Source organism: Carlito syrichta, unplaced genomic scaffold (assembly GCF_000164805.1).
Source record: "Carlito syrichta isolate Samal-C Ts95f unplaced genomic scaffold, Tarsius_syrichta-2.0.1 Scaffold95892, whole genome shotgun sequence".
Classification (NCBI taxonomy): domain Eukaryota; kingdom Metazoa; phylum Chordata; class Mammalia; order Primates; family Tarsiidae; genus Carlito; species Carlito syrichta.
Genome location: NW_007039988.1, coordinates 8,527 through 33,698, shown reverse-complemented (window position 1 = coordinate 33,698; position 25,172 = coordinate 8,527). Strand labels below are relative to the sequence as shown.

Here is a 25,172-nt window from a genome sequence, read left to right as displayed (position 1 = left end):
GGTAGCATCCGCCTGTAGTTCCAGCTACTTGGGAAGGCTGAGGCAGAAGGATCGCCGGGAGCCCAGCAGGTCGAGGCTGCAGTGACTGGGAGCAGCCACTGCACTCCAGTTTGGGGGACAGAGTGAGACTCCAACTTTAAAAAAAAAAAACCAACAAATTAGCCAGGCATGGTAGCACATGCCAGTAGTTCCAGCTACTTGGAAGACTGAGGCGGAAGGATTTCCTAAACCCAGCACGTCGATGCTGGGGTGACCGTGAATGTGCTACTGCTCTCTATCCTGAGCAACAGAGAGGCTGACTAAAAAAAAAAAAAAAGTTAAGATGACGTTATGAGGATGATTTGTAAATTGAGTCTTAGGTAGTCTTTTGTGAGATCTCTAAATGCAAGAGATAGTGAATGTGAGTGTCTCATTTGATCCTAGGACAGAATGACAAACAATTGAAGTATACCAACCACATAAGGTTTTCTTTAGTATTTTGAGTAGACTAAGCTGAAAGAGAAAGACTATCTACGTACTCATGAATTGCTTGTTGGTATCACACAGGCTTTGCAGGATGATTTATCAACTAGGAAGGACTTGTTTAGGCAACTTGTTTACTGAAATTACAGAATGAACAGAAGAAAGACTGAGCTGCTTCCAGAAATACCCAGCAGAGTAGAAGTTTCACAGGACCGATGGTAGACGGGTATTAGCTTTACCCCACAGACTTGTTCTTATTTTCCATTTGACCAGTTTTAGAGTAATTTTCTGTGAAAGCTGTTCTACAGGGCAACTTTAAGCAAGTATGATTGTCGTGTTTGAAACCAACTTAATAGCAGAGGATCTAGAAGCAGAAAATTATTTTTTCTTTGTGGCATAGTTAAGAATACGAAGTATCATAGTTTCTGAAAATGGCTAGCAATATAACATTTAGTAACTTAAAATTCTAGCATGATTTTGAAAGAAATCTATATTGTATCTAAATCCTATATTGTATCTCATGAAAACATGGGAGTGTCAGAACACTAAAGCCCAAGGTTTACAAGAAATACTTCCCCTCCCATCCCAAATAAAGATACAAAGCACAAAATCTACAGATCTGAGGCAGCACCATGTGCTTTTAGGAGCTTAATTATATTTGATGAGAACCAGGATTCCAAAAAAAGATGTTAAGAGGTTCTTGCTCTTAAGTCATTTTCTGATTTATTAATAAGTGACAATTATGTTTGAGTCATATGGTAGAATCTGGCTACAATGTAGCGAGTGGTTTATTCTCAGAGAGCAGGGAAGAAAAGAATCCCTGGTAGATTACAAGCTGCATGAGTATAGGGCCCCGTCTGTCTTCGTCTAGCATGCTACCTGGTGTTCTGATTTGGGTGGTTGCATGGAATGGCACATGATCTTCGTAAGGGAAATCATCTTTTCCAGAAAAGCAAAAGAGGACTTTTTTTTTTTTTAGTGGACATCTCATTCTTTCACCCTGTCTAGAGTGCAGTAGCATGGTAACGGCTCACCTTGGCCTCTACTGGGCTTAAGTGATTCTCCCACCTCAGTTTCCCAGGTAGTTGGGACTGTAGACATGTGCCACCACACTTGACTGATATTTTTATTTTTATTTTTTTGAATAGGAGTCTCACTCTGTCACCCATGCTAGAGTACAGTGGCATGCTCACAGCCACCACAACCTTGATCCGCTGGACTCAGGCAATCCGTCCACCTCAGCCTTCCAAATAGCTGGAAGTACAGGCATACCACCACACCCAGCTAATTTTTTATTTATTGTAGAGACAAGATCTCACCAAGTTGCCCAGGCTGGTCTCAAATCCCTGGACTCCGGCAACTGTCTCAGAGCCTCCACCTCCCAAAGTGCTGGGATTACAGGTGTGAGTTGCTGCATCCGGGTATTTTGACTTTTTGTAGAGGTAAGATCTTGCTATGTTGCCCAGGCTGGTCTTGAACTTCTGGGCTCAAGCAATTTTCCCACCTCTGCCTCCCAAAGTGCTGGGATTACAGGCTTGAGCCATCGCACCTGGTCCTAAAGAAAACTTTTAACATAACTAGAAGGAGACTAAAACAATAAGGAAAATGCCTAAAAAATAACCTCTAGGCCAAGCTCAGTGGCTCAGCCTGTAATCCCAGTACTTTGGGAGGCCAAGGCAAGTGGATTGCCTGGGCCTGCGGGTTGAAGACTAGCCCAGGCAATTTGGCAAGACCTGGTCTCTATAATAAATAAAAAATCAGCCAGATGTGGTAGCGTGTGCCTATAGTGCCAGCTACGTGGAAGACTGAGGCGGAAGGATCGCTGGAGCCCAGCAGATTGATGCTGGGGTGGCCATGAGTGTGCTACTACATTCCAGTCTGAGCAACAGAGTGAGACTCCAACTCAAAAAGAAAGAAAATAACCTCTTTTTTTCCAGTTTGATATTCATATTCATTCTTTTCCCTTCTCTTCTTCTTCACCCCTTCTTGTCTCTCTTTCTCCAATTTTAATTAATACAGTCCTCTCTTTTAAAGGAGTGTGGAGGAAGTGCTTTAGGAATTGTCTGTGTTCAAAGTTTGATTTTATGAAATCTTGTTTATTGCAGGGTGCTGTTTTGTTACATTTTACACCCGTAAAGCTGCATTAGAAGCTCAGAATGCTCTTCACAACATGAAGGTTCTTCCAGGGGTAAGAAATCTCCTATTAGCAAATAGAAGTATTGTAGTGAGCAAGTGTCATTTTCATACATGAGGCATACTTACACATATCGGGCACACACTTAAAACTACTTTGGGGAAACATAACTGCCCCGGGAATTGATGGAAAGGAGGGCATAAAGGAAGCATTTCAAAGAAGATAGGTTGGTATTAGTTCTTTCTCAGCCAAGAGTCTTTGGTGTTTTGACTTCTTGACTCCACATTTTATAGCTATGTGTTTTGTGGGGAGAGATCATGGATCAGATGTGAGTTCAGAGTGAACTCTCTAAGGCTCTACTTAGGGTGTTTCTTTTAGAGTCCTCATGTATATGTCTGAATGCCACCAATGTGTACAGTGATAGTACTCATGTGTTTTCCTTATTAGATGCATCATCCTATACAGATGAAACCTGCTGACAGTGAGAAGAACAATGGTAAGCAAGTGTATAAACTCGTCCCCTTCTAAGGCTTCTGTCTAGCTTGTGTGCTGTTTTTATGATATCTGTACTGAGTAGTGCTCTAAGTACTCTGTCACCTAAATTGTCTCAGGTTTTTCTTTTAAAGCAAATGTGATCCATAAAATGAGAAAAATATAGTTGACAGGGAGACATAAGAACATTTTAGATTGGACTGGAATATACTTGGTCAGAATAACTTCTCATGAACAGGAGTGAGGAGAATATGAACAAGTTAGAAAGAAGAACTTAATCTTCAAGAATATAGTCAGAAAGGTAACATAGACAGTTATACTCACTGAAAGGTATGTTCTTTTCCACTGATCATGTAAAGTAAGTGGGAAAACCTCTTTAGTAGTATTGCTAGTAAGAGCAAACAATGCTGAGTACTAGGCAAGATGCAGAGCACTTTGCATTTAACACCTACAGCCACCCTTTCACATAAGCCTGGTTATCCCTGTTAATCAGATGAGGTAACAGGTACAGATGGTTAAATAACTTTTCACAAAAATCACATAGCTACCAGTTATAATAATTATAACGGTTGTAATGCTTGCAGTTATAATCTTAAGCCACCATTGGTTATAAGAGAAGATGTAAAATTATGTGGGAAAAATGTGTGTCTTCAAATCTGTGAAATAAATATAAACACAGAGCCAGCATTTACACCCAGGTGGTCTGGCTTACAAGTCTGTGCTATACTGCCTCTTTTAGTAATAATGTTCAAGCAAGCTGGGCTTGGTGGCTTAGCCTATAATCCCGCGCCTTGGGAGGCTGAGGTGAGAGGATTGCCTGAGCCCGCGGGTTCGAGACCCGCCTGGGCAACTTGGCAAGACCTCATCTCTACAATAAATCAAAAATTAGCCGGGCGTGGTACACACGCCTGTAGTTCCAGCTACTTGGAAGGCTGAGGTGGAGGGATCGCCGGAGCCCAGCAGGTTGAGGCTGCGGTGGCCGGGAGCGGCCACTGCACTCCAGTCTGGGCGACAGAGTGAGACTCCAACTCAAAATAATAATAATAATAATGTTCAAGCCTTTTGTGTTTTACTCTCTTAGCAGTGGAAGACAGGAAGCTGTTTATTGGTATGATTTCCAAGAAGTGCACTGAAAATGACATCCGAGTCATGTTCTCTTCATTTGGACAGATTGAAGAGTGCCGGATATTGCGGGGACCTGATGGCCTGAGCCGAGGTAGGTACAATTTCACAATTTTAGCTTTTAATGATATTTGTTTTAAATTTGGAGTCTCTTTAATTGAACCAGTGGAAACCAGCCACTGTGATTGATTTCTAGCCAATGTATCCCTGTCATGAAGAAGAGGTTGGGGTTGCCACTTCCCCTGGTATATCTAAGTCTTGCCTCAATTCCTCCTGTCAGTTGATTTCTTTTATATTCTCCCAATCCCTCTAAGAAGTCTGCATTCTACATTTCTGTGTCATATATTAAGATTTTCTCTTTTGGTGCCTGGAGAGGTTCTTGATGCCAGAATGGAAACTCTCACTTCCTTCTCCTATTTTATTTTTCAAGAGGAACTAGAGGATATAAGTCCTCTTTTCTGCTTCAAGCATTTTTTCCCCGTTGTCTCTGGCTCTCTGGTTTTTCATCATAGCACTAATCACCCTGTTGTAACATATCTGTCTCCACCAGCTCATGAACCCCTGAAGACAGGGATCATATTTACACTATTGGCATAGTAGTTAGCACATAGTAGATGCTCAGTAAATGTCTGTCAGATAAATAAGCGAATGAATGAGTTGTTGACTCTTCTCTTACCAGGTTGTGCATTTGTGACTTTTACAACAAGAGCCATGGCACAGACAGCTATCAAGGCAATGCATCAAGCACAGACCATGGAGGTAGGGAGCAGATAGGTGATGGGGAAAATCCTTTAACCTGAGAATGCTGACAGCTGTCAGTCAAAGTCCAGCAGCATGTGCAGCATCTAACTGCCTAAAAAGTTGAACTGTCAATCTATCTTAAAGTTAAAAACCAATGCTTTCTTTAAAATTAATATATTGGAAATAGTTGCCCTTTTAAATTGTCTCTTGTCACTTGTGTCTATCAGGAGAAGAATCATTTGGTGATAAATGAAATTACAATACAGACTGCTTGTTGCCAAAAAGGATTTTTCCTTCACTTAGGGGAAGGAATTTGACCCTTTGATTTTGGTGTTTTCATAGGGTTGCTCATCTCCCATGGTGGTGAAATTTGCTGATACACAGAAGGATAAAGAACAGAAGAGAATGGCCCAGCAGCTCCAGCAGCAGATGCAGCAAATCAGCGCAGCATCTGTGTGGGGAAACCTTGCTGGTCTAAATACTCTTGGACCCCAGTATTTAGCAGTGAGTCTTTGTGGTTTGCTTTCTGCAGACTGTGCAAGCTCCCAGCTGTTTCTTCTTCTGTTGTCCATAGCTAGCAGACACAGTGGCATTACTTTTTGCATTTAGGAATTATGTGTAAAAATGCAGGCAATGCAATATTTTTTAAGTCATGTTAGTGACCTTCCTACCTCCCTTCACTCCCTCCCTCTCTCCTTCTTCCCCCCTCCTATCTTTGGACCCTCCACCTCTGGTTATATCTTGAGGCTTTTGCTACAATTAAAGTGAAATCCTGATTTAAAGATTTAGAAACATCTCAAATCTCTGCCTTCAAGAAAGAAATTCCTAAGGGAATCTTAACTGCCAAGCATTTTTCTCAATATCTCTTTCTACCACATGTAGAGGGCACCATTTAAATTCTTTTGCGTCTTTCCTAAAAGAGTATGATAAATGTTTCTTTCAGTGGTCTGAGAGACCAAGAGGTTAACATGGACATTTATTACATGAGTTTTATAGGTGTACAAGTTTGCTACATTGTAAATAGACCTTTAATTTGCTCTCCCTGTTGTTGAGTGTGAACCACATAGTCAGAAAGAAGGTCTGCATCTGATTTGTTGTTTAGCTTTACCAGGTCTGCAATATATGTTACAGGGGATTATTAATGGTTTAACCCTTAAAGGAACTGCAGTCAACACAAGACACTTAAACCCATCTGTGAGGCAAAAAGAAAAGCTAAAATGGTGAAACTACTAGATTTAGATGGATAATATAAAAATATAGTAATAACTAGCATAATCATTCACTGCTCATCCTTTCAAGAGTAATTCTGTGTGAAGACAGAATAAAGGCACTGATTTCTGTCCCCCAATAATGAATTTTGGTTAATTTAATCTCCCGTGGTTTTCATGTTTCTTAAATCTTAGGAGAAATTTCAGCTTACCCTAGATACTATTTCTCTGAAAAAAACTTTTTTTTAAAGATAGAAGGTTTTTCATATTTCAGTAGAATAAATTGTTTCTTAGTGCTAAAACATTGCTTTATAAGTTTAGAAAATTCAGAGAGATTTTAGTCTTCTACCAAAATGATTATACTTTGAAAATCATCTCCAGGATATGCATTTGCTTTTCTTTAGGGAAGATTCACTTTTTTGTTGAATGCATGATGGTATACATTAAGAGCTGCTGTGGTCTCTTTGTTTCAGTTAGAGGTGGTCCCCACCCTCAGAGCTCATCTCATTTAGGGAGGAAATGAAGGGGCCAAGTACAGTATGCGCATTCTACCAGCTGGGACTGAACACATTACCCACAGTATTTAAGAAGATGAAGATGTGGGTGCTAATAATGGACTATGTAAATGATAGTACATCACCATTAATGATGAGGTTGTTTCTGGAATAAGTGACTGTGAACCAACTGAGCTCTACTGGACTAAAGCAGTGGTTCTTCTTTTCTTTTTTCTTTTTTTTTTGAGTTGGAGTCTCACTCTTGTCGCCCAGACTGGAGTGCAGTGGCACGCTGACGGCTACTGCAGCCTCGACCTGCTAGGCTTAGCCAATCCTTCCGCCTCAGCCTTCCAAGTAGCTGGAACTACAGATGCACACTACCACGTCCAGCTAGTTCTTTTTTGTGTGTGATTTATTGTAGAGACGTGGTCTCACCAGGTTGCCCAGGCTGGTCTCGAGCTGGGATTACAGGCTGAGCCACTGCGCCCAGCCAAGCAGTGGTTCTTAATCTTTATGGGGCGTAAACCACTTTGAGAAGTGGTAAAAATTGTGTGTATGTGTACGTTTTTTCCCATTTGATTTTTGGAGGCTTGTGAACCTCCTGAAACCCATCCATGAACTCTGGAGAGATTTATGGTGACCAAGGAACCAGGTCAGATGTTTATAAGGAATGGAAAATAGGTTAAATAAAGAATCTAGGACAAAAATACCAATTTTGCATAAGCAGTAGTAACCAGGCTTGAATGGAGCAAAAGTTTTCAGTAGATGAGTGAGCTAAAGATTGTGGTTTGCCAATATACAAAGTAAAGTAATGTCTACTTCCATAAGCTTATGGGCAGGCCCTCTTTGTTTTATTTATGATCTGTTATTGAAGGAGAATGTACACTGAATCTGGTATGGACTGATCCATCAATCATTTGGTCGTCTGCAACAATGAAGACCAATTTGGTGGGGAGGAGATAAATAGGACTGATAGTTGTATAGCTGGGAGTGACCAGTAAGTCATGGGGTCCACTGTAACCAGTGAAGGGTGACTTCAAGAAATACCATAAAATGGCCAGTTTTACTATTTAAAATAGTTAAGTAAAGTAGAAATTGGGTATCCAGATGGAAAAAATCTGTAGAATAAGATGTGTGGACCTACTACTTAAGGAGAACTTGGGAGAGGGGAACTTGAAATGGTGTCATGCATTCATAGACATGAATTGCAATTGACTGCACCACTGCCTGAGTTTAACTTGTTACTCAGCTCTATTTCTGCCCTCTGCTGTGCTGTATTCTGCTGCCCAGGGGTTTGAGCTCGGCTCAGTACTCAGTGAACATGTCTTCTGGACCAGGGCTTTAGCTATGTCGTATTGTCCTGTGCTGTCATAAGCCTCATGATGCTGTTGTGTTGGCTTGGGTTCTTGTCTTCGACTTTCTTCTCTCTGGGGCCTCTGCACTCTCGCTTTGCTGTGCTGTAGAGTTATCCCAGATGCAGAACCAGCCCTCACTCTCACTCTTGTTCTGTTTTTTGGTGTAATGTCTAGCTTTATTTGCAGCTCCTTCAGCAGACTGCCTCCTCTGGGAACCTCAACACCCTGAGCAGCCTCCACCCAATGGGAGGTGAGTGTTTCACTGCTGTGGAGGAGCAGCAGCGCCCAGGCCAGCAGACTCAGCTAACAACAGTTTGGGAGTTTGGCACCATTTGTGCAACAAAAAAAATTCACTCGTTACATAAACCTGACCTAAGCTGAACATCTCAGGACTCAACTGCCTTGTCTCTGTAAGGTGTCTCTGTGCTAGTTGATACCACATTGCTTTGAGGCTGTCTGCTTCCACCTACTCTTTTAAGTCACTGTTGGGGAAGAAAATGGAAAAGTGCTATTAGCACCTAGAGACTATCTGAGACCATTCTGATAAGGAGAAAATTGCAGGAACTCTTTTATTTCTACAATAAAGTGACTCTACAGAAAAGCCAAAGATTGCTTCCACGCAAATAGCTTACCCTGAAGCACCTAGAACCCAGGCAGTTTATCTGTGTGTCTTGTACTTGTTATTGGGATTTTGTTTTGTTTTTTGGATTGGGTCTTACTCTGTCGCCCAGGCTGGAATGCAGTGGCATACTCAACGGCCACCACATCCTCCACCTGCTGGTCTCAGGTGATCCTTCCACTTCAGCCTTCCAACTAACTGGAACTACAGGCATGCACTACCACACCCAGCTAATTTTATGATTTACTGTAGAGATGAGGTTTTGTCACATTGCCCAGGCTGGTCTTGAACCTCTGGGCTCAGGCAGTCCTCTTGTCTCCGCCTCCCTGGGATTACAAATGTGAGCCAGCACACCTGGCTTGTTGTTGTTGACATAGATGGAAAATTTAAATGACAGATACCTGAGTTTAACAAATTGGGGCTCCACAGACAACCTGAACCAGGAGCCATCAGAAGTCAGTAGGGGTGGGGAGCGGGGCCGTTGGAAGGCTGCCTGTGCCTACATGCTCTGCAACAGGTTAAGGCTAGGCAGGTGCACTGGAGAGTGAGTATCTTCCGTGAACTGCATTTTACACCTTGAAAAGTTTTGATGGTCATTTGCTGTGTCCCAATAGTTATAGTTAGCTGTTTTTGGAAAGTTGCTACATTATAGTCTATATTTTTGTTTGATTTTTGAGTCAGGGCCTCACTCTGTCACCCAAATTGAAGGGCAGTGTCACGATCACAGCTCATCATAGCCTTGAACTCCTGGGCTCAAGTAGTTCTCCCTCCTTGGCCTTCCAAGTAGTTGGGACTATCAGCATGTGCCACCATATATGGCTAATGTTTTGATTGTTTTGTGACAAGGTCTCGCTTTGTTGCATAGGCTGGTCTCCAGCTCCTGGGCTAAAGCAATCCTCCTACCTCAGCCTCCCAAAGTGCTGAGATTACAGGCATGAGCTGCTGTGCCTGGCCAATATTGTATTTATGTTCTTACTTTTTCCACGTATCCCCTATCCCCACTCCATCTACCTTTCCATCATCTAGTACATGGTTTGCAAATGCTGCAGGGACAACATAGTTCACATTTCTTCTTTTCTTTCCGCTCTGTTGCCTAGGTTCTATACGAAAATCTTGATCACAGTGATTTTTCCTCTCTTCTTCTGATGATGAATATACTCTGAAAGTGGTGTTTTCTTTATTTTTTGTCCCCTTTCTGTTTTCATAAATATTTTCCCTTGTTGTTCTTCCTGGGCTTTCTGCATCTGTACTACATTTTTTTTTGTTGTTCCCTTCATTGCAGAGGGCAAATCCCCTGTCAAGTGTGAGTGAGGGACTTGGATACAGTCCCTTTCTGTGCCATAGGTTTTGGGGTTGTTCTTTTGGGCTCCTGGCCATATGGTAGGCTATAGACGTACTCCTATTTCCTGGTTTCCAAATTGCCCGCCCCTTACTAATGCTTGCTTAGGGTGGTATGCCATTGAATTAGCTGTCTCTCTTTGAGGAAAGGATTTCAGATTTCTCAGTGAGTGGTGTCTGAGTCTTTTGGAGGCCTGTAATACAGTTTGTAAGGCTTATTTAGAACAGTTCCTCTTTGGAGCCAGTCTTCTGCCAGTGTGTGCTGTCATGCTGGAATGGACTTGAGTCACCCTTATCTGCCGGCTGATCTGTTGCTTTGGATGTTGCAGGGTTAAATGCAATGCAGTTACAGAATTTGGCTGCCCTAGCTGCTGCAGCTAGTGCTGCTCAGAACACACCAAGTGGTACCAATGCTCTCACTACATCCAGCAGTCCCCTCAGCGTGCTCACCAGTTCAGGTAAGTGTGTAATGGGGACTGGCATGCCATTATGTGCCTTGTACAGATCCTTTCTGTTTAAAGTCCAAAGAAAGGGATATGGCGTTCCTGGAAGGTAGTTAACATTCATTTCCAAAGGGGTCAGATTATGTACAGCACATTTTCTTATTTTCAGTTGAGGTCTCACTCTGTCACCCAGGCTGGGGTGCAGTGGTATGATCAGAACTCACTGCAGCCTCCTGGGTTCGGGTGATCCTTCTGCCTCAGCCTCCTGAATAGCTGGGTGTGCAGGCATGCACCACCATGCCCAGCTATTTTTTTTTTTTTTTTAATTTTTTTGTAAAGACGATGTCTCTCCATGCTGTTCAGGCTAGTCTGAAATTCCTGGGTTCAAGCAATCCTCCCGTCTTGGCCTCCTAAAGTGCTAGGATTACAGACATGAGCCACCACATCTGGCCAAAAAACACATTTTCAAGTATTACCTTCTTGTTTGAGAGAAATCTCATAATTTTTAGTTTGCTATAGCCATTGTCTCTTTGTTCTGCAAGGACAGTTATCAGAATTAGTAACCAAAAACCTCTTTGTGAGTAAAATACTTGAGTATTGTCACTCTCATGCTTTGGTTCCTGTTGACAAGAAAAGGCAAGCGATGGCTTGAGTTTAACTCCTGGATTTCTAATAGCAGGGTCCTCACCTAGCTCCAGCAGCAGTAACTCTGTCAACCCCATAGCCTCACTTGGAGCACTGCAGACATTAGCAGGAGCAACAGCTGGCCTCAACGTTGGCTCTTTGGCAGGTAAGAGACAGTTCCTGGCTGTCATCAGGCCATTCTGTGTGTGGCAAACACGATTAAACAACCTTGGTAGGGGCAACACTGAAATGATTGAAGTAGCCCAGCAAAGTTAGAAATAATCATGGTATTTCTCATCAGACTTAAGATAAATCTCACCTCTGCCCCTTAACTATAACTTTAGACCACCTTTCTAAGGTCACTTTCTCATCTTTGAAATGGGAGTAATAGAATACTTTGAAGCATTATTCAGAAATTAAAGTGAGATAAATTACTGATGAGCATATTGCTCAGCATAGTGCCTAGAGCATAGAATCTGCTCAGTAATGCCTTAAACTTACGTGTAAGAAAAATAACGATTTGGGGTGACCCCTGAATTCTCACTGCTAATGTGAGATGAATTTTTGAGCAGGTAAAGGTTGCCTCTAAGGTGACCCACCTACTTTACAGGATGCCTGGGACTCGTGATCTGCTCGTCCCGTCCCCCGCCCCTCCCCTTTTTTTCAGTTAGAATCTCACTCTGTCGCCCAGGCTAGAGTGCAGCGGCACACTCATGGCACACCCAGCATCAACCTGCTGGTCTCTGGCGATCCTTCCATCTCAGCCTTCCAAGAAGTCGGAACTACACGCCCAGCTAATTTTTGATTTTTTATTGTAGAGACGAGGTCTTGCCAAGTTGCCCGGGCTGGTCTCAAATCTGTGGGGCTTAGGCAATCCCCTCGCCTCAGCCTCCCAAAGTGCTGGGATTACAGGCTGAGCCACCGAGCTCAGCCTCCCCTTGCATTTAAAAAAAAATCTACTCAATGAGTGTTAGCTGCTATTTTGATGATAGTGTTTACCCACATCTTGTCATAGGTCACGTGTACCTTCTAGCTCCTCGTCCTGGAACGCTAGTTTTACCACATTCCAGCTTTGTATGAGAAAGTGGCCGGGTAACCAAAGAGAAAGCGGAGCCACCCGTGTATATGTGGTATCACTTCTTTCACAGGCTGGAAGAAGGCACTGGAGAGTACCATACCTGGATATGGCTTTTTTTTTTTTAGTACCCTCATTAGCTGCAAAGCCTGGTGAACATCCTGAAATTTGATCAAATTGAATTTTTTTGTTTTTGTTTTCCTCAAGGAGAAGCTTAAGAGGGAAATGAAAGGGAGAACTTGGAGTTTTCCCTCTTCTAGGTGTTCCTGTGTATACCAAGTATACCTGTCTTTGGCATACATTGAGTCTTTCTAGTTATGTTCATCCTTCTCTTTCCCCAACTAAGGGATGGCTGCCTTAAATGGTGGCCTGGGCAGCAGTGGCCTTTCCAACGGCACTGGGAGCACCATGGAGGCCCTTACTCAGGCCTATTCGGGTATCCAGCAATATGCTGCCGCAGCGCTCCCCACTCTGTACAACCAGAATCTGTTGACACAGCAGAGTATTGGTGCTGCTGGAAGCCAGAAGGAAGGTGAGTGCAAAGGGAGATTGGGGGTCAAGCATGGGGGTGTTATTCCATCTGTACCAGAACTGAAAGGCAGAGAGAACCATTCAGGTGGTCAGACCAGCACTTTGCTTTGACAGTGCCAAGGGTAGACTGAGAATCTCTGTGAAGTGTGATCTGCTTTTGAGATGTGACTCAAATCAAAACCTCCATATGCCCTCCTGGGATGGGGCTGCAGTTTTTAGATGAACAAACAGATATTTACCTTATTGTGTCTAGCACATTTGGCAAGAATCTATTTTTGTTAGGAAGACTTCTCTCTGGCTTACAGATCTGTCAGAAAATCTTCTCTCTAGGTGTCTTCTGTCTAGATGTCCCTTTTTGTGGCATCATTTGGTATTTTCCTCACTTTCTGATTGATGTTTGTCCTAATTGAGGACAAACTGAGGGGTGATGGGGCAGAAAGAGCTTTGGCCCGGGGTTGATGGAGTGGGAAGAATGTCCTATGACATAAATGGTATCAGTTTTAGGAGAGACTTTCTAGCCAGAAAGGCTTAACGTGGTTTGTATGAATAATGTAGTTTGTATGAATATAAAGTCCTGCTGATGTCTTTGTGCTGAGATTTCACTAGGGTTTTATAACTAGGAGCTGGCAAGCTTTAAGCACCAATGTAGGAAAGAGACTAGTATCCTCTTGCCATATACCTGCTTTGAATCAGACACTTCATAGCCCTGGGGATATGGTAGTGGGCGACCGGCTCTCATGAACCAGTATTTCATTGGAGACTGTGGAGACAGACAATAAACAAAGGAAAGCATGAAATGTTTCAGATGATCCTCTGAAGAGTGACAACAGAAAAGAGGAGCAGGGAAAACCAGGGCACTGCATTTTTTTACAGAATGCTCAGAGAGAGTCTCTAAGTTGACATTTAAACAGATATGAAGGAAGGAGGAAGTAAACCATACACTTTTCTAGAGGAAAAGACTAATGAGGCTAAGGAACTGCGAGTGCAAAGGCCCTAGGGCAGCAGTATTCCTTAATGTGTTTGACGACAACATGGAGGCCAGGAAGGCTGAAGAATGGCTGAACTGCAACTGTAATAAGATAAGACACTTTGGTTAGAAAATCATCGAGTATAAGTAGTTAGATAAACAAAGTATATTCTGTTTGAACTCTGCTAATATAGGTACGTTTTTAAAAATGTAATTTTTTTTTACTGAGGCTCAATTTACATAGGGAAAACTCACCAGTTCTGGCATATAGCTCTATGAGCATTGATGAACACATCCAGTCATATTACCAACACCACAGATTGAGAAGATTTTCATTGCCTCCAGAAATTCCCTCATGCCCCTTTGTACTCACTCCCTGACCCCTCCCCCTCACCTCAGGCGACTACCAGTCTATTTGCAGTGCCTGTAGTTTCCAGATGCGCTTTGAAAGCTGTTTTGTGTACAGCCTCTTTCTGCCTCCTTTTCTGTGTTCCTTCGTGAGCCTTTAGTCTTTGTTTTACTGCTCCATTTGCAAGTCTGCCTGCTTTGTTACCCAGCACTCCTCCTCCCACAAGGTAAACCCTTGACATCCCCAGTGAGACAGAGCTCAGCTAAACCTGAGAGAAGGAATCGATTTTAGTGGTTGCCCTTTGGTTCCCTGCCTTGTATCTGTTTAGGTCCCCAAATGAGTGTCTGTCTATTGGGATTGTGACACTTGCAACATCGGTGGCCAGGAAAAAGTGTGGGTGCAGGGTGATGAGTGTGCTTGGCACTGATGCCTTTTCGATCGCTGGGCATTTTGCAGGTCCGGAGGGCGCCAACCTGTTCATCTACCACCTGCCCCAGGAGTTTGGAGATCAGGACCTGCTGCAGATGTTTATGCCCTTTGGGAATGTCGTGTCTGCCAAGGTTTTTATAGACAAGCAGACAAACCTGAGCAAGTGTTTTGGTATGTTGGCTTCTCATTGTTATCATAGTGGAATTAAGCTTTGTTTTGTTTTGTTTTGAGTAGGAGTCTAACTCTGTTGCCCAGGCTGGAGTGCAATGGATGCTCACAGCCACCTCGGCCTTGACCGCCTGGGCTCAGGCGATCCTTTCTCCTCAACCTTCTAGGTAGCTGGAACTACAGGCATGTGTCACCACACAAAACTAATTTTTTGATTTATTTTAGAGAGGAGATCTTACCAAGTTGCCCAGGTGGGTCTCGAACCCCTGCGCTCAGGCAATCCTCTAGCCTTTGCCTCCCAAAGTGCTGGGATTACAGGCGTGAACCACCACACCTGGTGGGATTAAGTATTTACCAGTGTGAAAGAAAGAGGGGCTGATTACAGAAAGAGCTGGATTTGAGTTTGGGCTGTTGTTTAGCTCAGCCTTGGGCAAGTCACATGACCTCTTTTTGAGCTTCAGTTTTCTCATTTCTAGAGTGGAGGTCATGATTTCTACCCACACTGTTGTTCCAGAGGGAAAAATAGCATATGGAAAATAGCTTGCAAAAAACCCCTGAAAGTACCATGTAGGTGTCAAGTGGTACTGTTAGGAAACTAATTTATTCCATGCAGTGCAGTTTCCAGATTTCTTATCTCTGCTGAGAAAAATTGGGATTTGAGATTAAGTATATGAGTTATCTCTTGCATAAGGAGGACTGAGAATCTCCTTGCCTCATTATGTCCCTCACCTAGGTTTCTGCTTGGACTGTCACACAGGTTTTGTAAGTTACGACAATCCTGTTTCGGCTCAAGCTGCCATCCAGTCCATGAACGGCTTTCAGATCGGCATGAAGCGGCTCAAAGTGCAGCTCAAACGTTCGAAGAATGATAGCAAGCCCTACTGAGCGTGCTCCCCTCTGAGACTGGAGTGAGAGGGTCTTCTGGTAAGTGGGGGAGGAGCACCCTTAATGATTCGAAGCCCTAAGGCTGTGTGTTGACAGCCCTGGACCCTGATCCCTGCCACTCTCGCAGGCACAGCTTGCCCTGAAGACTCGGCTACTGCCTTCTGTGGGAGTTTCGCTTCGTGCAGAGGACAAGTTTGTGCTTTGGTTTCCAGTGTTTTACTTTGGAGTTTAGGTGCCATATCCTGAGTTTTTTTTTTTTTCTTTATTTAAAGTTTGCTGTGTTTGTAACCAGTGTGTGTTGAGAAGGACCAACACCAAACCACCCTGGGGAAAAGGAATGGGGAAACGTTTAAAAAAGAAGATGGTCAGAATTTCCCCCAGTTACTCCAAGAGAGAGGACTGAGTGAAACAAAAAACTGACTCCTGTAATCTCCCTGAGTGCTAGGGTGGGTGAAATGAGAACTGACATCAGAGAACCATAGGGGCAGAGCAACTAGGGATGTCTGTGGAGGAGAGTGGGGGTGACTAGTCATCTGGTGTCCTGGCAGCTGAAGGCTCAAACCTCTGCATAGCTGCCTTCTGGGGAAGTAGCAAGTTTTTGCCACTTGTTTTTCAGATTCTTGTCCAGCATTTCTGCCTCTCTTTCCCAAAAAGGGGTTAATAATTCTCTAGAAATAAAGCACCAATTAAATTAGCCTGACATATGCAAAAATCAGGGAGCCATTAACCACTCCCAGCTTTCCCAGCCAGCCATTTGTATTGGATTGGCCCTGCCTGGCTGGCGGCTGTTTGGGAGAAGCAGCCAAAGGTAATTTTCGTTTATTTCAACACCAAATTAGACCATGGCCCATTTCCAACAGGTCTTTTTTAAAAAGGCCTCTGTGGAAGACATTGCCTTGTTTCCTTCCTTGCAGTTCACCACAGCAAGGCACGCCACCTCCATCCCAAGCCACAGTTTTCTCATGAGGGCAGCTTCAACAAGGGCTTGCAGTTCTAGCTGAAGGGGCACCTCTTCCAGGCAGAGTCATTAAAAGCCACCTAGTTGGGGGAGGACCAGCTTGCTTCTTGCTGTACTGGAATCAGAAAGTTCCTTCAAACCAGCATGCTGCATTTGCCAGAGGCCAGAAATCCACCCTGACCTCCTTGATTGAGGTGTTCCAGATGTAGTGGTCCCTCAGGTCTGGCAGGCCCCTCTAGCCACTCCAGCCCCACCTTCTGCTCTTGAGGACAGGGAGACAACAGGACGTTTACAGCCTCCATATGGATTTAATGTTCATTTACCTCAGTATTACTTTGTTCATTTTTGTCCTCGTACTACAGTTAACTCCCTGCTGCCTCCCACAGGTCTCACTCCAGCTCTTGCCTGTAACCTACCCGGCCTCTGAGCCTTGACTCTGCTCCCAAAAGTGTTGCGGGGGTGGAGAGCCAGAAAGGCCATGCTGTCGGGAATGTACACCTGGGCAGAGGTAGCCCTGTTAGGATATGACTACGGCCAGGGACTGGGTCCCTGGAATCTTAAACCTCATAAATATCAGTCCTGACCCCTAGCAGCAGAGATAAAAATAAAGGGGTTAGTTTGCTATTAAGTCAGATGGGGACTCTCTCCTTGTCATGCTGTCCCAGTGGGTAACAGACAGGGATTGACCGTCTTGCTGTTGTACAGGTAGTTGGTGGTGTTGGAGTATCCCATTGAAGCTGGGACAGCTGTTCCCTTCTCATAGTGATAACTTGGGTCTGTTGTCCTCTAAGAAACGTGAAGCATACACTTCTTAAGCTGAACCACGTAAACTTGAATTCTGCGCACTGGGAGAAATATGTCCTGTGTTTCAAAGGATAAAACTGTTCTAAAGGCTTCCAGGGTCATGATGGGATTTTTTAAATAAATGCAAAAAATAAATATAAAAAAGAAAAAAGAAAACAAAAAAAAAAAAGAAAAAAATGCTAGGTTGGGGAGGCGCTGTTCTGAATCCCAACCGGCTGGAACCAAGAATGTCGTTTCTATTTTTATAGAAGTTTTATACAGCTCCGGGGTGGAGAATATTTATTACCTAAATTATATCTCTGGAAAAGGCCAGGATTTTGTAGAATCCAGAATGTGATTGTTGTACACACAGGGTGCTGTGTATGATTGAAACTACTGACTTTCTGTGGCCCGTTTGCAGCCCAGCAAACCTGCCCAAGGGGAAGGTGTTAATGCTGTGAATTGGCAGAGGAGAGAGAGCTGTGCTCCACAGGGTGCTGCCGGTGCTGTGCTCCCTAACCTTCTGTTCTGTCTTCTTCCTCGGCCAGAACTCCGTTCCCTCCCTACTTTCCATCTTCTCTCCTTCTCCCCCATCTCACCATTATTTGTCCATGGATTTGTCCTGGGCTCTGGGACCTTGTGAAACCATTTTCCTGATTACATAGAGGCCAAGGTGCAATCCACCGGCCTTTGATACCAGGCCCCGAGGCTTCGGACCTGCTTGTGGGTTCTCTTCTAAAAGAAGTGCTTGCTCCAGCAGGGTCTCGGGCTGCTTAAGCAGCCAGCTGGTGAGACCACGCGTTTCTCTTCTCACCCTGCCCAGTGAGTTAGCACAGCAGCAGTACTACCCTTGAGAACAGTTCTCTCCCCAGGCCAAAGATGGTTTTGTGAAGAAGCTGCTCCCCTATAAGTCTCACGTGTGAAAGGGCTCAGCTCAGAGAGTGGAGACTCGCAGTCAAGTCTTAAGCAATCCTTTCATGTGTGGAGGTTTCATTTATAATGTGTTTTCTGCTGTAGTTTTGTTTCTTACTTGGGTTATATCATGATATTGATTTGCCTTGAATACAGCCAGACAACTGTCTCCTGGGTTCCACATGAGTGGCCAAGGCCTGTGTGGAAGCTAAGAGCTTGGATTTCTGGGTACAAAGGGCCATCCCCATGGGATTGAGCGGAAAACCCAGCCCTCATCCCTGAACAATTTTCTACACCCCAGCCAGCATCTTCTGCCTTCTCCCTGGCCTTGACCAGGGAGTGGAGGGAAAGGCTGAGGCTCTGCTCCCCCAGAGACCTTCACTTAGGAGTTGGGCGCTTCATGGGAAATCCAAGCCTTAGGTTCCCTTCTGTCTCTGGCAAGTGGATGTGTTCTTGGTGTCCTCCATGTCCTTTTGACTTTTCCCTGTGTCCATTGTTAGCATGTGCAAAAAGTTCCCTGTCATTACCCAACCCCCGCCCCGCCCCGCCTCCTCATTTCAGGGCTGTACACACAGTGAGTGTTCCTGTTCTCTCTCTCTTTGTTTGGATGTATTGCTCTGTGTAACTCAGTGGGTCTCCCTCTTTCTGGTTTGTTTTTTTTCTAGATTCCTGCCGTTTGTTCATCGTTGTGCCTAAAGCATGTCGATGTGGCGTCAAGTACATCGTCCAAATCCCTGTCTCTTCAGCTTCTCTGATGCTTGAACTCTCACCTTTGACCTTGTGTTGACCTTTGATGCTGACGTGTATTTTTATTATGTTTGTTTCTTTCTTTGTTTTTTCTTTTTTCTTTCCTTTTTTTTCCCTTTTGTGCTGCCAAATTGGTTTTGCTAGAACGACTGCTGAAGGGGAAATATTTAAACTTGCATTTGAATATAAAAAAATCTATTTTTCTAGAACTTCATAAGATAACCACTTGATTTTGTGATTCCAATTATTTGTAACTGTCTTCAGAGCAGCCCTACTAGCACATACCGCGTGGTGTTTGTATTTCTGTGAACACACAGCCAGTCCGTTTCTAGGCTTTGTTTCTCTGTGTGCTTAGTTTTAAAGACAACTTTGAAGTAAACAATGAAATAAAAGATGTCACTAAAACATTTGAGGCTCCTGAGCACATTTTGCTGACACAGTTTGTGGGGCTTGAGGAGACTGCATGTGCTGTTCTTTTTATGTTTCTGAGTTCTCCACTGCAGAAGCACCTGGACCCCTTCCTTTTTGACCGCGGCTGCAGTGTGGGCCCCAGCCTGCCCTTGTCTTTTTCTTTTGGTTCTCTTAACTCTGCGGGCGCCTTGGATCGCGCTTGCCCCTCCCCTCAGCCCTGTGCTTGTCCTACAGTCTCCACGGCAAAATGTGATGCTTTGATTTTTTTTCCTTTTTTTAGTTTTTGTTTTTGTATTGTTTTTGTGTTTTCATTTTGAATTTTTTTCTTTCCTACTAAGATTATGCCCAGAAAAAACAAGTTTTGCATGTTTCCTGCTGTTTCTTCACACCTTCGTATATATCACCTTCACCTCTCTGTTTTCTATAGTTTGTGCAAAAACTGATCGATTTAAAAGGGTTTCAAAGAAGCTGTTTTAAATTGTTGTGGGGTTATTTTTTTCAAGATTGTATTGTTTTGTTCTGAAGTGGCAACTTTCTCCTCTATTGCCCTTAGAGCGTTTGCCTGTGCACTTAGACTGTCACCTCGTGTGGCCTCCAGGTCTCAGCAGGCGTCCAGGAGGCTGGCTGCTCTGCTGGGGGTGGGGCTGGGGGGCTGGAGAGGCATGAGAAGCAGAGCCAGAGCCCAGATGATGACTGCAGGCGGGCAGGAGGCCTCTTTAGCGCACCAGGGGCAGTGAGCACCCAGAGGAGGAGGGTGCTCATGGCCGCCCGTCTGCACACTAAGTAACCTCCACCTGCAGGCACTCTTCCTAGGTGACAAGCACAATACTACAGTCTTCACACTGTTTACAGCCCCAGGCACCGGCCACCCCACTGGCTCTTCACCACAGCTCTGCTCTTGCTTAGCTAGTGGGGCAGGAGGAAGGGCAGGGCTTTTTTTAACTGGGTGAGGAGCCAAACAGCTACTGTCCCTAGGTGCCAGGCAAGCCAGTTCTTTGGTTCCCTGCGGGGACCTGACCCTCTTCTTTTGTGGCACCATCCAGCCTCAGGGTCTCGGAGACTTGAGTAAGAATGTGAATGGTGTGGGGAGAGGCAAGGAGACGAGAGGTTACAGGGGGGAGCTTGGAGGGAGGAGGCTGCAGAGGGCATGATCCGATAGCTCCCACCCAGACCTGAGCTGCTGGGGGGTGGGAGAGCTGAAAGGTAGGACTGTCGGGGAAGGGTGGAGAGGGGTAGCTGAGGGGCTGGGGAGGGGGCGGGGAAGGTAGAAGCACTGTCGAGCATCATCCATGCCGGGGTCGATGAAGGAGGGGGGTCCCGCCGGTTTCTGCCTGGGACCTGGCAGGTTGCCTGGTATTATGCCCGAGGCTGCTGTCGCTAGGAGGAAAGGGCAGCCCAGCCGAGGCCCCATGCATGGTAGGCTGCTGAGTTTCCTGGAAGGGGTGACTGGACGGAAAGAGACCAGCAGCCCCGGCCTGAGAGACCCTGCACGCCCCACAGTCTGACTGCACAGAGCCGCCCCTGTTGGCAGGAGGCACGGAGGCTCCCCTTCCTGTGTATTGAGAAGCCGTGTTTGCCAATGTATTTTGCTTTCAATTCCAAGAGGAGCTCTGGGAAAACCTGTGGATAAAACCAAATGCCAAACGTTGGACATTGTTTCCTTTTCCTTTTCTCTCTCTGATTGTTTTAATTGTTCTGTGGTGGTTTTAATGGATTTGAGACCCTGGAGCGGCAGCTGCCTTTCTGATTTCCAGCTGCTTTTTGTGAATAATTTAAAAAGAAAAAAAAAAGAAACTTTACATTTTGGAGACAAACCTGTGTGAGTTTTTTATTGGTACAAACGTTGTATTTAACACTAGGGGTTTTGTACAGTTTTTTGCCTTTTCTACTAGAAAACAATGTAAAGTGATTTCACAATGTGAAGAGAAAAAAATTGCCACTATGACCAAACGCACAGTCTGTTCTGCAGCAGCAACGGGATTCAATCAACTCAAAGTCGTGATTCAGCCGTAGAAACGCTTTTCCTTTGCCTTGGTTGAGCCTTTCCTTTCTCTCCTGTTTTGATTTGCAAAAGAAAATGTCTTTTTTGTGTGAACTTGTGTTGTACTCTGTAGAAAATTATGGATTTTACTTTAATGGTTTTAAAAAAAAAAAAAGGCAAGAAGAGCCTTTGTCGCTTTTCTTACCTAATCACAGAGTTTGTGTAGTGAATTTAAAAAGAAAAAAATTGTTACAAGTTTGGAGCAAGGGAGTATGTGTTTAAAAGGAATCTCCTTCCTTTTGTGTGTGTTTTTCCTTTTGTCCCAATGGGGAACCTAAATCTGTTTTAATTGCACAGACACACGGACAAAAGTCATTTTGTATCTGCCAAGTGTGGTACCTTCCTTTGTTTATTTGCTATTAAACTGTTTGAGAAGAACTAATGTTGTCTTTCGAGTTATTGATTGTTCCGGGGCCACGGGGTCCTGGAGCAGGTGGGACTGGCGTGTTCCTGAAGGTGGGGGTGGGCGCCGTGTGAGTCTTCACTTGGATATGCCTGATGGGAAGGTGGAAGGTGTGCAGCTGAACCCACCAAAAGCACCTCAAGAAAGAGAACTAGCTGAGCTTGGTGGCTCAGCCTGTAATCCCAGCGCTTTGGGAGGCTGAGGTGAGTGAATTGCCTGAGTCCGCGGGTTCAAGACCCGCCTGGGCAACTTGATGAGACCTCATCTCTACAATAAATCAAAAAATCAGCAGGGTGTGGTAGCGCGTGCCTGTAGTTCCGGCTGCTTGGAAGGCTGAGGCGGAAGGATCGCCGGAGCCCAGCAGGTCGAGGCTGCGGTGGCCGGGAGTGGCCACTGCACTCCAGTCTGGGCGACAGAGTGAGACTCCAACTCAAAAAAAAAAAAAAAAAAAAAGAAAGAAAGAGCTTCTCCCCCAGAACGGCCTTCCACGTCCTCCTGTGTTCTTCTGCAAGATCTCTGCTTACATGAAAATGCCTTAAATGAAACAACTGAACACACTTTTAGACAGCCTCAATCTTTGTGTTTCTCCTGCTCTCAGAAATGGCCACCACACAGAGCTTGTCCAGACCTGTCAGTGCAAGTCTCTTCCCTGGTACTGCATGGTCCCTGCTCCCTGGGACTCTGCCGGCCTGCATAAACTCTCAAGAGTGTGGCTGTTTTCCTCTCTCCAGGCCTTGGAAGCTCCTGCCCAAAGTGGCTAGGTTCTACTTCCCTCACTCTGACCTAAGTACAAGGTTGCCAAAGGGCATGCTTCTAAGATTCCTTCAGTTTACTACCAGTTGTGATCTAATGCTAGATCACAATCCAAGCAAGGCCTTCCACCTGGGACCTCCCGGCCTCTGAGGCACTGGCCCAGGAATCACAAGGTCTCTAGCTACATGTTCGCTTGACTGTTCCTTATCCTGCCCTTTACTACCACTTCTGTGCTCACATGGAGATCCCCAGCTCCCCCAGGTGGGTCTGCCCTTGGGAGGCTGGGACCTATCTGGAGGAATAGACTAGCACATGGCCTGCAGTGCGCAAGGCCTCCGCCTTCTCCTTAGTGTCCTCCTATGCGTGTCTGAGGTAGTGTTTCCCAGTGGCATTGCGTTGCGTTGAGTACTAGTGCATGAGATGTTCTGTGAAATGAGGGTTCTGAACCCAAATAAACTTGGGAGTGTTCTCCCTACCTTCTAGTTCCTGACAGCATGCAAGTATATTTGAAGCTCTGAGAAATCAGGCAGTAGAGAAACCTCGTATTTGTTTAGCTGAGTGTCTCCCAGACTGTGGATCTGGGTTGATGATGTCCGCTTGCTCCCCCAAAAAGATTTTGTCGTCTAAGTTCTGCATTTAAGTGCTCTTCTATTCATTTCCCCAATTCTGTTCATTAAATTATGTTACAGGTCGGGCTTGGTGGCTCAGCCTGTAATCCCAGCACTTTGGGAGGCCGAGGCAAGTGGATGATTGCCTGAGCCTGTGGGTTCGAGACCCACCCGGGCAACTTGGCAAGACCTCATCTCTACAATAAATCAAAAATCAGCCGCGCGTGGTTGCGCACGCCTGGAGTTCCAGCTACTTGGAAGTCTGAGGCGGAAGAATCGTTGGAGCCCAACAGGTCGAGGCTGTAGTGGCCCGGAGCCACTGCACTCCAGCCTGGGCGACAGAGTGAGACTCCAACTCAAAAAAAAATTATGTTTACAGATCAGAACTTTTTTTTTTTTTTGACTTGGAGTCTCTACTCTGTCACCCAGACTGGAGTGCAGTGGCCGCTCCCGGCCACCGCAGCCTCGACCTGCTGGGCTCCGGCGATCCTTCCGCCTCAGCCTTCCAAGTAGCCGGAATTACACGCACTACCAGGTCCGGCTAATTTTTTGATTTTATTGTAGAGATGAGGTCTTGCCTGCCCAGGCGGGTCTCAAACCCGCGGGCTTGGGCAATCCACTCACCTCAGCCCAAAGGCACGGGATTATAGGCTGAGCCACCAAGCCCGGCTAGATCAGAACTTTTTATTAACATGCAAGTACTTAGCCCTAGGTGGAATGTTCATCAACTGTATACCACCATCAAGCGCTGTGGGAAGCACAGATAATACGCTACCTGCTTCTGTCTTTATCATCCCTGCGGGGTAGCTGCTGGCCCCATCCCCCTTTTCCAGGTGAGCAAGCAGGTGAAAGGAAATTGGGTTGCCTGCTGGAGAGTGACAAACCCACCATTTCTCTTCATCACCACTGCATAGAATGAACTCAAAAGCAAGAAAGTGTGCTTTAGTTAGCCTGTCTCATCAGATGACTGATGGTACTTTGTTCCCTAGCCCTAGTGAGAGGGACTTAGGGAACCCTGTGGCTTTGTGGCTCCCCTGGGTGGAGCTCATTGCAGCTCTGCCCTCCTTAAAGTGGCTGTTAAGGTGTTGGAAGGATTCCCTAGGAACTGGTTGGCCAGCGTGCTCCTCGGGGTGCTGCCACCCATGGGGGTGAGGCTCCTGAACAAGCACTGTTTTCCACTCTCAGTTCCTTATATCTGGCACCAGTTCGGCCATTGTCTGCCACTGGTGGGGTTGCATATATGTAAGATTTCTGTAATTTCTGTAATTTGAAGTTTGCCATCTTAACCATTTTAAAATATAATTTTCTAATTTAGCATTTTAGTATATTTTTCAGTATAACTTTATAATTTAGTTGCATTAAGAACATTCAAAATGTTTGCTCAGCCATCACCATCTAATTGACTTGAAATACACTTTTTGTAACTTCACCTCATTCTGACCACTAATACTCGTGAAATCCTAATTACTGCATTTAAAAATATACATTACTGGCCGGGCTCGGTGGCTCAGCCTGTAATCTCAGCGCTTTGGGAGGCCAAGGCGAGTGGATTGCCTGAGCCCGCGTGTTCGAGACCCGCCTGGGCAACTTGGCGAGAACTCATCTCTACAATAAATACTAAAAAAAAAATAGCCGGGTGTAGTAGCGTACACCTGTAGTTCCAGCTACTTGGAAGGCTGAGGCGGAAGGATCGCCGGAGCACGGCAGGTCGAGGCTGTGGTGGCCAGGAATGTGCCACTGCACTCCACTCTGGGTGACAGAGTGAGACTCCAACTCAATAAATAAAATAAAAATACGCATTACCGCTGGGCGCGGTGGCTCATGCTTGTAATCCCAGCAAGTTGGAAGGCCGAGGCAGGAGGATCACTTGAGCCCAGGCGTTTGAGATGTTATCTCTACAAAACACAAATCAATTAGCTGAGCATGGTGGCACATGCCTGTAGTCCCACCTACTCCGGAAGCTGAGGAGGAAGGATCGCCTGAGCACAGGAGGTCGAGACTGCAGTGAGTCATGGTTATGCCACTGCACTGCAGCCTGGGTGACAGAGTGGGACTTTTGACTGAAACACACACACACACACACACACACACACACTAAATTACATAGCCATTAGTATATA

At 45.1% G+C, this 25,172-nt stretch overlaps 1 protein-coding gene across 1 annotated transcript in view; it reads left to right on the top strand.

The window, feature by feature from the left end:
* The window catches only part of CELF1 (CUGBP Elav-like family member 1), a 60,907-nt gene extending 39,241 nt beyond the window's left edge, over positions 1-21,666 (top strand). The window contains exons 5-16 of the mRNA XM_021714515.1: positions 2,568-2,650; positions 3,044-3,092; positions 4,170-4,304; positions 4,890-4,969; positions 5,294-5,455; positions 8,183-8,258; positions 10,295-10,423; positions 11,085-11,198; positions 12,454-12,639; positions 14,411-14,554; positions 15,309-15,475; positions 15,564-21,666. Coding sequence (XP_021570190.1) covers positions 2,568-2,650; positions 3,044-3,092; positions 4,170-4,304; positions 4,890-4,969; positions 5,294-5,455; positions 8,183-8,258; positions 10,295-10,423; positions 11,085-11,198; positions 12,454-12,639; positions 14,411-14,554; positions 15,309-15,436 — 1,286 coding nt within the window. The 3' untranslated portion in view covers positions 15,437-15,475; positions 15,564-21,666. The remainder of the gene's footprint in view (positions 1-2,567; positions 2,651-3,043; positions 3,093-4,169; positions 4,305-4,889; positions 4,970-5,293; positions 5,456-8,182; positions 8,259-10,294; positions 10,424-11,084; positions 11,199-12,453; positions 12,640-14,410; positions 14,555-15,308; positions 15,476-15,563) is intronic.
* Positions 21,667-25,172: the final 3,506 nt, after the last annotated feature.